General features: G+C 45.3%; 1 protein-coding gene across 1 annotated transcript in view; it reads left to right on the top strand.

Moving 5' to 3' along the window:
- LOC139228972 (phosducin-like protein 2) overlaps positions 1–10,377 on the top strand; it is a 31,276-nt gene extending 20,899 nt beyond the window's left edge. The window contains exons 5-6 of the mRNA XM_070860593.1: positions 6,377–6,582; positions 10,238–10,377. Of these exons, the coding sequence (XP_070716694.1) occupies positions 6,377–6,582; positions 10,238–10,377 (346 nt within the window). The remainder of the gene's footprint in view (positions 1–6,376; positions 6,583–10,237) is intronic.
- Positions 10,378–16,081: the final 5,704 nt, after the last annotated feature.

The following is a 16,081-nucleotide window of genomic DNA, read 5'->3' on the forward strand; positions in this document are numbered from 1 at the left end:
CTGAGAAAATTCTACAGCGATGTCCTAGGGCTGGGATGATTGACATCCAACAACCATAACCATCTTCTTTTGTGCTAGGTATGACTCTAGCCAATGGAGAGTTTTCCCCGATTCCCATTGATTTCAATTTTACGAGGGCTCCTTGATGCCATACTCGGTCAAATACTGCCTTGATGTCAAGGGAAGTCACTCTCACCTCACCTCTGGAATTCAGCTCTTTTGTCCATGTTTGGACTAAGGTTGTAATGAGGCTGGAGCTGAATGGTCCTGGTGGAACCCAAACTGAGCATCGCTGAGCAGGTTATTGGTGAGTAAGTGCCGCTTGATAGCACTGTCGGAGACACTTTCCATCACTTTGCTGATGATTGAGAGTAGACTGATGGGCCGGTAATTGGCAGGATTGGTTTTGAGCTGCCTTTTGTGGACAGGACATATCTGGGCAGTTTTCCACATTGTCGGGTAGATGCCAGTGTTGTAGCTGTATTGGTACAGCTTGGCTAGAGGTGTGGCTAGTTCTGGAGCACAAGTCTTCAGCACAACAGCCGAGATGTTGTCGGGGCCCATAGCCTTTGCTGTATCCAGTGCGCTCGGCCGTTTCTTGATATCACATGGAGTGAATCGAATTGGCTGAAGACTGGCTTCTGTGATGGTGGGGGATTTCAGGAGGCCGAGATGGATCATCCACTCGGCACTTCTGGCTGAAGATGGTTGCAAAGATGCCTTGTCTTTTGCACTTGCGTGCTAGGCTCCACCATCATTGAGGATGGGGATATTCATGGAGTTTCCTCCTCCCATTAGTTGTTAAATTAATGCAGGACTGCAGAGCATTGATCTGATCTGCTGATTATAGCATGTTGCTTCCGTTGTTTAGCATGCATGTAGTCCTTTGTTGCAGCTTCCCCAGGTTGGCACCTCATTTTAGGTACACCTGGTGCTGCTCCTGGCATACTTTTCTGCACTCTTCATTGAACCAGGGTTGGTCTCCTGGCTTGATGGTTATGGTAGAGTGAGGGATATGCTGGGCCATGAGATTACAGATTGTGATGGAATACAATTCTGCTGCTGCCGCTAATGGCCCATAGCGCCTCATGGATGCCAAGTTTTGAGCTGCTAGATCTGGTAGTGCCACACAACACGATGGAGGGTGTCATTAGTGTCATGTATGTAGCCCATGTATACTAACTGTATAGTCACATAAGGTGTGCCACCAGAGGGTACTGCGGTGGGAGACCTGCGGGTCACCTGCATAGGTGTGCAGGGCCCAGTATAAAAGGCTGCCCACCATGCTTGTGCCTCAATCTTGAGTTACAATAAATGGAACAAAGGTCACAACAGCTCAAGTACAATACTAGAACTCGTGGAGTCATTCATAAGAGTATTAAAGACATAACAATTAGTGCAGACGAGACTTTGCCTCACAACTTCGTCTGCACAAGGACTGTGCGGTGATCACGGATACCAATGCTGTCATGGACACTGTAGTGTATGAATAAAGAGCCTGACCAGATACTGTGAGCTCAAAGTGACCTTAGTCTTTTATTGCAGGTCTTCAGAGTGCCTCTCCAGCCTGTGAGGCCTCCTTAAGTACAGGTGCTCCCAAGGGATTGTGGAATCCATTGTGGAATCGCTTGGGACTCCAGGGGATGAGCCCTCTGGTGGTTAAACAAGGTATTTACAGGTTTACATATATAACAGACACATGCATCTGCGACAGGTAGATTGGTGAAGACGAGGTCAAGTAGTTTTTTCCTCGTGTTGGTTCTCTCATCACCTGCCGCAGGCCTAGTCTGGCAGCTATGTCTTTCAGGACTCGGCCAGCTCGGTCAGTAGTAGTGCTACTGAGCCACTCTTGGTGATGGACATTGAAGTTCCCCACCCAGAATACATTCTGTACCCTGTCTGCATGCCTCAGCAGGGGGCCAATATTGTGACAGACTAGCATCAGTTAAAGCCAGCCTGCACTACTTAAAGCCAGCCTGCACCTCATAAAGGGGAGGTGCATTGTGGCTGGAGCATGTGCCGGAAGTCATTGGGAAGACATTCTGAGCAGGAAAAAGACGTAGTAATGGCACAACAGGGGAGAGTGCGGGCTCCAAGATTTTCCGAGGCTGCACTGGAGGCCTTGGTGGAGAGGATGCGAGGTGAGCTCTATCCACAAAGGGACCAGGGCCTCCAGATAAATTTTGCAAAGGCAGTGGGACCAGATAACCGTGGCGGTCATCGCCAGGAGTCAAGCCTGGAGGACCTAGATAAAGTGCCGCAAAAGGTTCAATGCCCTCATGTGGTCAAGGTCAGTGAAATGATAACCCACCAACTGCGCCACTAGCCACAGACACTGCTCAATGCACCACACCCCCATCACTTACATACCAACAATCTCGATCAATCATGACTCATGCTTAATATTCACAGATTCACCTCACCCTCACACACTTAGTACTGCTGCAAGCCTCACACCCATATCTCACAGCTTAAACACACTGCCAGCTATTCAGCCATGACAGCCATATCACCCAAACTGATTGTACCACACTTACTGACACAATTCTTTCTCTCTTGCAGGACAAGGTGACGCACAACTGGTAGCAGCAGAAGCTAACTGGTGGGGCTCAGGCGATGCTGCATGACCTTACCTCCATGGAGGAGGCATTGCTCACCATCATTGGAGAGGCCGTTGCTGAGGCTGTGGGCAGCAGCAGGGCTGAGGCCATAGAAGATGATGGTATCCTCATACCTAATTCTCCTTCTCACATCCCACTTCCCCCTCATCCCCCAATCTCTTCTGATTTACAAGCTGCAGATGGTGTAAGCATGCACCTCTTGCTTTCCCCCTCCCCTCACCACAACCCTACCCTTGTGCCTTTCTCCAATCAGATACCCAAGAACTGCACCTGGCAAGGCAGTGATAGAAGAACAGGTGGAAGAGCAAGAAAAGAGTGATAATGAAGAGACATTATCACTCGATTTCACACTTGCAACCACCAGCTCAGATACTGACACTGAGTGTAATTTAGAGGATGGCATGGAGGCAGGATCAGAACGTAGTGACACAAGGCAATAGTTGCCAGCAGCCAGGACAGGGGGAAAGGGTAACGCAGGTGCCAAGTTGTCGGAGGGCGATGTCGCACACAAGTTCTCCTGCAGAGGACCCAGATGAGCACTTCAATGGGGCAGACTATAGATGAGTATGCGTAATGAAATGCTTGGTGTATTAGCAGGCCTGCCAGAAAGCCTACGTGCAATGTCAAGGAGCATGGGGGAGACTGGCACCAACTTTGCACAGGGCTTTTCGCAGGGCTTGAAGCCCATTCTTCCAGCCTGGAAGTGGTGGGCAACTTCATTAGCACACTTGTGGACCCAACCATGATGCAGCGTCTGATGGCCAATGTCACAGCTTTCATTGCATAACAAACAGAAGCTACCCAACATCTGATTGCTACAGTGGAAGCTCAGAAATCTATCATGAAAGTTCAGCCTGCTGCCATCTTTGCAGGGCATCACAGCAGTCCAGCAATTTGACCTCGAAAAGATTACTATGATTGCTGAGGCAACACCCTGGGGGAGTGGCAGTGACTCTGTGGTGTATGAACCTTTTGTCCTCTCCGTGGAGTATGACAGCATTCGTCCTTCCACCACTCCCATTCCACCATTGCCCTTGCCATTGCCTGTTAGCCAGCCAGCCCAGACTGCTACTAGCCATGCCGAGATGGTGCAGTTTGAAGCCGGGCATTCTAGGCTTGCTTGAGCTCTTGAGTTCGTCCTGCAAGGCCATCTGCAGTCTCCTCCATTGAAAGTCAAAAGCTTTCCACCAGCCATGCTGCAGCCACTGGGGTCACACTGCGTAGGAGCACTAAGACAGGCAAAGGCACACAGAAGACAGGCTCGAAGGAAATTTACAAGGGTGATTAGTTGATGTTTGTATGCAATATGGTATGGTTTAATTTATAGATTTGGTTTGGAATGTTTATTTTATATTGGCTTTTATTTTTGTATTGTGGCCAAGCAGAGGCTGTGGTGTTCATTAATATAGAGGGAAGCTAAGGTGTAGGACTGTGGTTGAATGGGAAATTGGAGTTATCGCAGTCTGAGTTGTTCACAGACAGCTCGGCCAGAAAGGGGCTGTCTAGGATGCCTCCTCCTTTCCTCTTCCTTCTCCTCATCTGATCACTGTATAGCTGGTGGCAAGGGCTGTGCCCTCATGGTGGCGATGTAGCAGCAGATCACCACAAATCTGGACACGCGCTCTGCTGAGTACTGCAGGACTCCTCCAGGAGTGGTCCAGCCAGGAGAAACGTTGTTTCAGCATGCCAATGGTATGCTCCATCACATTGTGTGTGGCAGCATGGCTTGCGTTGTATGCATGCTGCCCTCGTGTGCATGGGTTGCGTACCGGAATAATGAGTTGTGTCGTCAATGGATAGCCCTTATTGCCACCCTCTGGTTTGTTGTGGTGGCTCAAATGCAGATGGCACAGTGGACTGCTGCAGAATGAAGGCATCATGACTGCTGCCAGGATACCAGGCATTGACCTGCATAATTTGCTGCTTATGGCCGCACACCAGCTGGATACTGAGGGAGTGGAATCCCTTTCAGTCACAGTACATCTCAAGGTTGACATGCAGCACCCATTAAGCGATGAGCATGCAGTCAATAGTAGCCTGCAACATGGCGAAGCCTGCAATCCTCTCAAAGGCATGTGCTCGCTCTGCTTGATTCACTCTGGCAAGAGAGTATAAAATGTAGTCAGCTCTCTTGGAATAGAGAGCCTTAGTGACCACCCTTACACAACAGTGGACGGCAAATATCACCTGCTCCAACCTGGAAGGAGCCTGACTCATAAAAGTTACTGGTAATGTGGTCCTCAACCTGTTCTGAGGTGCCGTTGTGGTTGCAGATGGCAGATTTCAGTCAGGACGTCCTTAGTGAAGCACAAACGTCTGACACACTGTTCCTTGCTGAGGTTCAGGTAGAATTGCTCCTTGAACATCCTGTGTGGATATAGCCTCCTGCTGAGACCTTCTCCCCCTCCTTCTAAAAGCTTTCCCTGCCCTGGATCGCCTCTGCTCATTCTCCCAGTCATTCTGTAGTCCAAGGGGAATGCCTACTACTGCACCTGTGTCTGTGCAGAAGCCTTGAAGTCATTCAAAGTCTTTCAGTATCTGGCACGCTCCCTGTAGACTTTAGCAAGTTTAAAAAACTTTACAAAGCACCAAATACTTGGTACAATCGCAGCAACAGCCAGTAGAAATCAATTAGTAACTAACCTGAAAGTAGTTGATGATCCCTTTAAATAGCCATGGTGATGGGTCCTTCCTGCTGCTGAATGCATGTTCAGCTGTGCGAGTTGAAAAGGGAGCGTTATAGCTGGAGCATTAAGCTCCAAGATGGCAGCATTGGTGTCAAATCAACGTTGCACGTTGATTGACGTAGTGATCTGCCGACTCGGCATACTTGCGGTGGGCACTCACATCGCGCACTAATGCTCGCATCAAGATGGAGTCTGGCATGACTAACACCAGATGTATGTGCCGCAAACGCCATTTTGAAGACAAAACGGCACTTGTAGTGCTGAAACAGCGGTGCTAAGAAGCCCAATTTTGCGGTCCTTTTATTTATATAGTTCCTTTAACATAATAAATGGGTCAAAGCACTTCACAGAGGAAAAACAGAAAGCAAGTAGGGACGTGACCAAAAGCATGAAGAGGTAGGCTTTGAAGAAACATTTGAAAATGGGGAGATGGAAAATCTTAGGGGTTTAGGAAGGAAGTTTCAGAGTGTAGGTCCAAGGCAGCTGAAGCCTCTGCCACTTACGTTGGGAGAGAGGGGGAAAGCACAAAGGGAACAAGCTGCCTTATATAGCCGGAGAAGGATATGTAGATGGATGTTAAAAACATAATAGAACAAAATATTTTCTGAATTTTTAGAGAAAGCAAACATATAGTAGGCACTAAATTTAAAAGTAAAACTCCTTTAAAGCACTCTTTTGTTATTGTGGTAATATTTACTATTTGGTGTAGACTGGTAATATTTTAAGGAAAAAGCTAGATCATGTTAATAACTTTCATTTTACCCAAAGAGGTATATTCTAGGTTTTCCAATATTGTGACAATTGTAAAAGTTATAGGGGGTGAATTTCCACAGGGTTTCTCCCAATTGTTTTCCATAACTTCAGCGGAAGAGCCGCGAAAACCAACCTAAATACTATTTACACATTTTCCTGGGGTTTTTGCAGCTCTTCCACTGAAATTACGATGGACGAGCAGAAGAACTTCCGCGGAATTTACACCCATAGTTTAACTTTGTTTACGTAAATTTAAAAGTTAAGACAAACTGAAGTGGATAATCTGTTTTTTTTGTGTTACTATTACTACTATAGCATACCAACGTGCATGTTGCTCAATCATCACTTGGGTCAACTAGCTAAGAAGTATCCAGAAACAAAATTCATGAAGGCTATTGCAAACATTTGTATTCCTAACTACCCAGACAAATTTTTGCCAACAATTTTTGTGTATTTTGAGGGTCGATTGAAGGCCAGGTTCATTGGATTAGAGTGTGGAGCTCCAGATCTTAAGTCAGAAGGTAAAATGTTTGAAACACTAGCGATAGCTGCAACATTTTGGTGTTAGTATCATCAATTAGATATGATTAAAAAAGTATTATTTTTATCCACCTTCCCCTCCCCCCGACTTTCTCCCCATTCTCTAAAAGCACTGACTCCTTGTTGGGATATAGTTCTACTGACACTGGCAACCCTCTAATATGTCAGCTGAGTGGCCATTTTTCACATGTGAGCTTTGACCATGAGTGTTGAAAAGCTGTTGAACCCTGTGGCATTAGTCAAATCCAATCCTGTCATCATGTGATGCTTACACACACACACACACACACACACACACACACACAGAACGGTACACTCCAAAGGTGCCAGCATCCTGTCAGTACTTCACTCGAGTGCCCATTCTTCATGTGTAGAATTATTGTAATTCCTCCTGACTTTGGATTTTTGTTGACAAATTTTGATACTTTAATGACCAGTTCTGATAAAAATGACCATAAAAGCATGCCGTTTGTGTGGCGTAAAAATAAAAAAGGGAAGGTGGCTCAACCGTGGCTAACAAGGGAAATTATGGAAAGTGTTAAATCCAAGGAAGAGGCATATAAATTGGCCAGAAAAAGCAGCAAACCTGAGGACTGGGAGAAATTTAGAATTCAACAGAGGAGGACTAAGGGATTAATTAGGAGGGGGAAAATAGAGTACGTGAAGAAGTTTGCAGGGAACATAAAAACTGACTGCAAAAGCTCTATAGATATGTGAAGAGAAAAAGATTAGTGAAGACTAATGTCAGTCAGAATCAGGTGAATTCATAATGAGGAACAAGGAAGTGGCAGGCCAATTGAACAAATACTTTGGTTCTGTCTTCATGAAGGAAGACACGAATAACCTATCGAAAATTCTAGGGAACCGAGGGTCTAGCGAGAAGGTGGAACTGAGGGAAATCCTTATTAGTCAGGAAATGGTGTTAGGGAAATTGAAGGGACTGAAGGCCGATAAATCCCCAGGGCCTGATAGTCTGCATCCCAGAGTACTTAAGGAAGTGGCCCCAGAAATAGAAGATGCATTGGTGGTCATTTTCCAACATTCCATGGACTCTGGATCGGTTCCTATGGATTGGAGGGTAGCTAATGTAACCCCACTTTTTAAAAAAGGAGGGAGAGAGAAAACAGGGAATTATAGACTGGCTAGCCCGACATCGGTGGTGGGGAAAATGCTGGAGTCAATTATTAAAGATGCAATAGCAGCGCATTTGGAAAGCAGTGACAGGATTGGTCCAAGTCAGCATGGATTTATGAAAGGGAAATCATGCTTGACAAATCTTCTAGAATTTTTTGAGGATGTAACTAGCAGAGTGGACAAGGGAGAACCAGTGGATGTGGTGTATTTGGACTTTCGACAAGGTCCCACACGAGATTAGTGTGCAAAATTAAGGCACATCGTATTGGGGTAAGGTATTGAAGTGGATAGAGAAATGGTTGGCAGACAGGAAGCAAAGAGTGGGAATAAACGGGTCCTTTTCAGAATGGTAGGCAGTGACTAGTGGGGTGCCGCAGGGTTCCATGCTGGGACCCCAGCTATTTACAATATACATTAATGATTTAGACGAAGGAATTGAGTGTAATGTCTCCAAGTTTGCAGAGGACACTAAGCTGGGGTGGCAGTGTGAGCTGTGAGGAGGATGCTAAGAGGCTGCAGGGGGACTTGGACAGGTTAGGTGAATGGGCAATACATGGCAGATGCAGTATAATGTGGATAAATGTGAGGTTATCCACGTTCATGGTAAAAACAGGAAGACAGATTATCTGAATGGTGACAGATTAGTAAAAGGGGAGGTGCAACGAGACCTGGGTGTCATGCTACATCAGTCATTAAAGGTAGGCATGCAGGTACAGTAGGCAGTAAAGAAAGCAAGTGGCATCCTCATAGCGAGAGGATTTGAGTATAGGAACAGGGAGGTCTTACTGCAGTTGTACAGGGCCTTGGTGAGACGACACCTTGAGTAGTGTGTGCAGTTTTGGTCTCCTAATCTGAGGAAGGACGTGCTTGCTATTGACAGAGTGCAGCGAAGGTTCACCAGACTGATTTCCGTGATGGCAGGACTGACATATGAGGAAAGACTGAATCGGCTAGGCTTATACTCACTGGAATTTAGAAGAATGAGAGGGGATCTCATAAAAACGTATAAAATTCTGACGGGACTGGACAGGTTAGATGCACAAAGAATGTTCCCGATGTTGGGGAAGTCCAGAACCAGGGGACACAGTCTTAGGATAAGGGGTAAGCCATATAGGACCGAGATGAGGAGAAACTTTTTCACCCAGAGAGTTGTGAATCTGTGGAATTCTCTTCCACAGAAAGTTGTTAAGTCCAGTTCGTTGGACATATTCAAAAGGGAGTTAGATGTGGCCCTTATGACTAAAGGTATGGAGAGAAGGCTGGGGTGGGATTCTAAGGTTGAATGATCAGCCATGATCATATTGAATGATGGTGCAGGCTCGAAGGGCCGAATGGCCTGCTCCTGTTTTCTATGTTTCTATGTTAAAATTCCAACTGGTTCCCTAATGTCCTTTAATCAAAGGACGACCGCTACCCCTGACTGATACATGACTCTAGTCCCACACTATGTGGTTGAATCCTGATGCCCTCAGAGTAACTAGCGATGGGCAAAAAATGCTGCATTGCTCGTGTTACCCAAATTCCAAGAATAAATAAAAGTAAATTATTCTGCATATCTCCTAAGTAATGATATTATATTGAAACGTTTACAAATTTTTTGACAAGTTTTAAGAATTACAGGTTGAACCTCCCTTATCCGGAACCCTTGGGACCTAGCCTGTTCTGGATAAGGGTTTTGATGAGGGGTGGTCACGTTAAATTGGATGGTACAGGTACTGAGCAAGGGGATATCGGGGCTGGCTGGCTTGGGGCTGGGAGTGCGGCAGAGAGATCGGGGGGGGGGGGTAGATCGCGGGGTCAGGCCAGCAATTGTGGGAGTCGGCAGCGAGGAATGACTTCAATTTGTTCATGTCGGAGTTCTGCGCATGCGCCACTCAGTGGCCAGGAATGGTTCTGGATGAGGGGTGGTTCTGGATAAGGGAGTTCTGGAAAAGGGAGGTTCAACCTGCATTTACAAAAAATATATTTCTCACTGAAGATGGCTGAAATTCTATTATTTTTAGTCTGAATAAATTAGGATGGCAGAATATGCACTAGCATATAATTTTACAAAAAGGATAGGTTTGTGTATGGTTGTTGTATAGGCTGTTGTTATATTACATCAGTCAAAATGAAACAAAAAGTATGCAACAATATCCCTATGATATAGTATCATTCACATCACTGTAATGAAGATTTCATGTGCCTCAGCAAAACAATATTGCACTTTTGGATCTAAAGTGAGAACAATTTTGGCTTGGCATTCACTTCAAAAGCATAGTACAATGAAGTTTAAGACTCAGCTATTTATAATGTTTGTACATACATCCTGCTGATCCCAGTGGCTTGAGCTACTAATCTTCTATAATGATAAAATAAAATATTAGTCTTACTATATTAGTCTAAAACAATAAAGGTTCTCTAAATTGTCAAATAGTCATTTTGATTTCAAAATGGAATACCATAAGACATGCCTAATGTCCAAGTTAATGTACAGCACTACTAATGTTCTTATTGTTTCAGAGCTGGAATGGAAGCTAGCAAACACAGGTGCAATAAAGACAAATTTAGAAGAGAATCCCAAACTAAAGGTTGTGACGACATCATCAATACAAGATTGTTCCGTTCAATACTTTAATGAAAGTGATCATAAAGAAGCCTGATATTGACATCAAATGTTATTAGTTCATTAGTATTGATTAACTATGATGTTAAATAAAAGTATTTTGACTTGCATTTCTATTTTGCCATAAACCCCATCTAGTTCTGTGGTTCATGTGCTAGTTTTGCTAAGTCTTACATATTATTGCAACACAAAATTCTCCCAACTCAGAAACAGGAGCAGGCCATTCAGCCCGTCGAGTCTGTTCTGCCATTCAATTAGATCAAAGGCTGATCTGTACCTCAACTCCATTTACCTGCTTTTGCTTCATATCAAGATACCCTTACCTAACATCTTGGTGTAACATCTCATCTGAAAGACAGCACCTGCAACAGTACAGCACTTCTTCAGTACTGCACTGAGACTGTCAGCTGAGATTATATGATCAAATCTCTGTAGTGGCACTTGAACCCACAACCTCCTGACTCAGAGGCAGGAGTGCTACCACTGAGCCACAGCTGATACCTATGTAGCACTATGAGGTTGATACTTAGCGTCCTCTGCAGGGGCGGAGGATGGGGGGCGGGGTGCAAAATACTGCCTTGCCACTTTTATCCACATCTCAAGAACAAATTTAAAAAATGGTTCCCAGCAGCTAAGAGTTAGAAGATCTCATATTGGTGGAGATCGCAATATTTACACTTATCCAATTAAAATTTGATTAGTAATGCAGTGCTCCAACTGGGCTAATAGCATTTTTAAATTGTATTCACAGTGTAAAGACAGTTTCCATACATAGTACTTTCATCACTGGAGAGGCTGAGGTAGGGTAGAGGTGGCCAATGATGTGGAAATGGAAGTTAGCAGTCTTGGCGATAGATAATATGCGGTGTTTAAAGTTCAGCTCAAGATTGAACAAGACACCGATGTTGGAAAATGGTTCAACATGATAGAATGGCTGAGGAGAGGGATTAAGTTAGTGGCAGAGAGTGGAGTTTGTGGCAAGGACTGAAGGTGATGGTTTTGGTCTTTTTGATGTTGAACTGGATGAACTTGAGACTCATATGCCTAACAGTAGAGAGGTAGTCGAGACAAGTGGGGAGCTTGGTATCATCAGTGCATGTGTAAAGATGATCCTGTGCCTGCAGATTATGTCACCAAAGAGCAGCATATAGATAAGGAAGAGGAGGATGTAGGGTTAGATTCATTGGGAACCTTGACATGAGTGTGGAAAAAGAACAGAAGCTATTGCTTGAGATGCACCAGCTGCATTAAGATAGGAAAGAATGGTACCATGTAAGGGCAGTTCCATGGAGCTGGATGACGGAGGCATTGGAGGAGGATAACATGGTCAACCATATCAAATAATGTGTAAAGATTAGGGGCAAAAAGGAGGATCAATGCACCATGGTCACAGTCAGAGATTGTCATTCATAACTTTGGCCGAGGATCATTTCAGTGCTGTATGAAGATTGGAAACTGGACTGGAGGAATTCACACAGATAGCTGAATGTTGTATGAACATGTTATCAACATGCATGATGAGTTGCATGCTGACACTTGAGTAATATTGCATGTCATTTTTTACAATTGGATTTAAAAAAAATTTTACTTTTTACTTTGCATGAGAAGACAACCTATTAAAACAGAGTGAACAGCTATGGGAGATGGATCCTTAACTTCTAATCCTGTATGAGGATGAAGCCCTAAAACTCATGGGAAGGGAGCTAGATGGTGCCCTTGTAATCCTATTCTCCAATTAATTTACTGCCAAAGTATATCCTGGAGCTCTTTACCATGTCACTATTTTTACTTAAAACTATCTGTGAAGGTTGCTCATTGGGACACCATTCTAAACTGCTTTTCCTTTCTAAGGTCTTCAAATATGTTATTTCCCCAGGTCCATTTCTCCCATAACTCCTTGTTAAAATCAGACCTGTCTGGCGTCTGCTTTTCATCTGTAGCAGAGCTCCCCACACGGGAGACCCCAAAGGCAATTTTTCCCATGAATGCTCAGACTATTGTAATGGATTTACACTTCACCCTCCCTGCTCTTGCCCTTGGATTTCATTCCCACTACTCCTTGGTCCTCTGTAGGTCCATGCATCCACTAATGTGAACGACTAACACCTGAAGTCACACCATTATCATCATAGGCAGTCCCTCGGAGTAGAGGAAAACTTGCTTCCACTCTTAGCATAAGTTCTTCGGTGGCTGTACAGTCCAATACGAGAGCAACAGTCTCTGTCACAGGTGGGGCAGATAGTCGTTGAGGGAAGTGGTGGGTGGGACTGATTTGCTGCGTGCTCTTTCCGCTGCCTGCGCTTGATTTCTGCACGCTCTCGGCAACGAGACTCGAGTTGCTCAGCGCCCTCCCGGATGCGCTTTCTTCACTTAGGGCGGTCTTTGGCCAAGGTCTCCCAGGTGTCAGTGGGGATGTTGCACTTTATCAGAGAGGCATTGAGGGTGTACTTGTAACGTTTCCGCTGCCCACCTTTGGCTCATTTACCATGAAGGAGTTCCGAGTAGAGCACTTGCTTTGGAAGTCTCGTGTCTGGCATGCAAACTATGTGGCCTGCCCAGTGGAGCTGATCAAGTGTGGTCAGTGCTTCGATGCTGGGGATGTTGCCCTGGTCGAGGACATAAGAACATAAGAAATAGCAACAGGAGTAGGCCATACGGCCCCTCGATCCTGCTCCACCATTCAATAAGATCATGGCTGATCTGGTCATGGACGCAGCTCCACTTCCCCGCCCGCTCCCCATAGCCCCTTATCATTTAAGTAACTGTCTATTTCGGTCTGAAATTTATTCAATTTCCCAGATTCCACAGCTCTCAGGCAGCGAATTCCACAGATTTACAACCCTCAGAGAAATAAATTCTCCTCATCTCTGTTTTAAATGGACGGCCCCTTATTCTAAGATCATGCCCACCAGTTCTAGTCTCCCCCATCAGTGGAAACATCCTCTCTGCATCCACCTTGTCAAGCCCCCTCATAATCTTATACGTTTTGATAAGATCACCTCTCATTCTTCTGAATTCCAATGAGGAGAGGTCCAATCTACTCAACCTTTCCTCATAAGTCAACCCCCTCATCCTCGGAATCAACCTAGTGAACCTTCTCTGAACTGCCTCCAAAGCAAGTATATCCTTTCGTAAATATGGAAACCAAAACTGCATGCAGTATTCCAGGTGTGGCCTCACCAATACCTTATATAGCTGTAGCAAGACTTCTCTGCTTTTATACTCCATCCCCTTTGCAATAAAGGCCAAGATACCATTGGCCTTCCTGATCACTTGCTGTACCCGCATACTATCCTTTTGTGTTTCATGCACAAGAACCCCCAGGTCCCACTGTACTGTGGCACTTCGCAATCTTTCTCCATTTAAATAATAACTTGCTCTTTGACTTTTTTCTGCCAAAGTGCATGACCTCACACTTTCCGACATTATACTCCATCTGCCAAATTTTTGCCCACTTACTTAGCCTGTCTATGTCCTTTTGCAGATTTTGCGTGTCCTCCTCACACATTGCTTTTCCTCCCATATTTGTATCGTCAGCAAACTTGGCTACGTTACACTCAGTCCTTCCTTCCAAGTCATTAATATAGATTGTAAATAGTTGGGGTCCCAGCACTGATCCCTGTGGCACCCCACTAGTTACTGGTTGCCAACCAGAGAATGAACTATTTATCCCGATTGTTCTCTGTTAGTTAGCCAATCCTCTATCCATGCTAATATATTACCCCCAACCCTGTGAACTTTTATCTTGTGCAGTAACCTTTTATGTGGCACCTTGTCAAATGCCTTCTGGAAGTCCAAATACACCACATCCACTGGTTCCCCTTTATCCACCCTGTGTTGGTGCATCTGTCCTCCCAGGGAATTTGTAGGATCTTGTGGAGACATCGTTGGTGGTATTTCTCCAGCGACTTGAGGTGTCTACTGTACATGGTCCATGTTTCTGAGCCATACAGGATGGCGGGTATCACTACAGCCCTGCAGACCATGAGCTTGATGACAGTTTTGAGGGCCTGGTCTTCAAACATTCTTTTCCTCAGGCAGCCGCACTGGAGGCAGTGTTGGATCTCGTCGTCAATGCCTGCTCTTGTTGATAGGAGGCTCCCGAGATATGGGAAGTGGTCCTCATTGTCCAGGGCCGCGCCGTGGATCTTGATGACTGGGGAACAGTGCTGTGCGTTAAGGACAGGCTGGTCCACTAATGTGGGCTACTAACACCTGACATCACTACACACCTCTGCTGACTCACGGTTGTCTTGCTGCTCCTACTCAGCTTTCTGATTGCAATGGACAAATTCCACTAGTGTGTCTGCTGATACTTTGCTCCTCGGATAGCTCCTGGATCCACTCCTACTCCACAGCTGACTCTGAACCTAGATATTGGTTTATCGAAACTACAAGCTGACACAAACTAGCTTTTACCCACCACAGGGACTCATACGTTAACTTTGGGCTATTTCATATTGTCTCCACGATGCCCTTTTTTTTTTGAACCATGAGGGAGTCAAGAGTTATGGGAATGTGCAAGGAAGTGGATTTGAGGCCAAGATCAGATCACCCATGATCTTATTGACTGGTCTATTTCTGCTCCTATTTCTTATGTTCTTATGTCCTCCCTTTACGAGCGCAACATGTCTCACCTAATCTGTCATTTTGAACTTCTTTTCTGCCCATTCACATATGCATGTTGGCTACCGCTACAGACCTGATCCCGATATTTCTATCCCTTTTTTCCTATTCGGCCCCTTCTCTTCTTGTCACCTGGCCATGCTTTCATTTCTTCCCTCTCAGTTACTTTTATTTATTGTTCTTGGGATATGGGACACTGGCATTGTAGTACTTACTGTCCATCTATGGCTGTGCCAAGGGCATTAAGAGTCAACCATGTATTGTGCGATTGGTGTTACAAGTAGGCCAGATGGGTGGTGGTGGCAGGCAGCTTTCCCTGAGGAACACTAGTGAACCAGTTGGGGTTTTATAACAAGTTGGCAGTTTTAATCACTATTTGCAACCGTTAGTCAAAAAATTGCCAGATTGGGATTTTGAAGTTGTGACCTCTGTATTGCTATTCCACTAAGCCATACAGCCAACCACTACTCTAACCCACCACTATTCCTCTGCCTTTGTACTCTCCTGCTGCAGTCCCAGGTGTCATGTATCTCACACTACTGTACATAACTGTATCTTACCATGCTATACATGACTGGAACTAGAGATGACCTGTAACCACTAGCTTACCTTACCACCAGGGGTGCACTTGCAGGAGACACTGGATACCTGTCCCAGGCAGGTATATAAGGACAGGTCTCAGGCAAGTTTGGCATTTGAGAGCTGTGTAATAAAAGTGCAGGTCCTGAGTGACCTTGACTTCAGCATGTGCCTCATGTGAGTCTGTACTGCAGAGACAGGACTTTACAGTGGCAACAAGTTACGGGATTACAGAATCCACGGAATGGCGACCAACGGCTCAGAGAAAAAATACAATGCTGGAGATAATTGGGAGGACTTTATAGAAAGGCTCCAGCAAAGCTTCGTAACCAAAGACTGGTTAGGCGACGACAAGGCAGACAAGAGAAGAGTCCATCTCTTGACCAGCTGTGGCTCGAAAACATACGCTTTAATGAAGGACCTGCTGGCACCCAAGAAACCAGCAAGCAAGTCGTTTGAAGAGTTGAGCACACTGGTAAGAGACCACCTGAAGCCAGCGAGCAGCCTACACATGGCCAGACACAGGTTCTACAACT

The sequence above is a fragment of the Pristiophorus japonicus genome, chromosome 2 (assembly GCF_044704955.1).
Source record: "Pristiophorus japonicus isolate sPriJap1 chromosome 2, sPriJap1.hap1, whole genome shotgun sequence".
Classification (NCBI taxonomy): Eukaryota; Metazoa; Chordata; class Chondrichthyes; family Pristiophoridae; genus Pristiophorus; species Pristiophorus japonicus.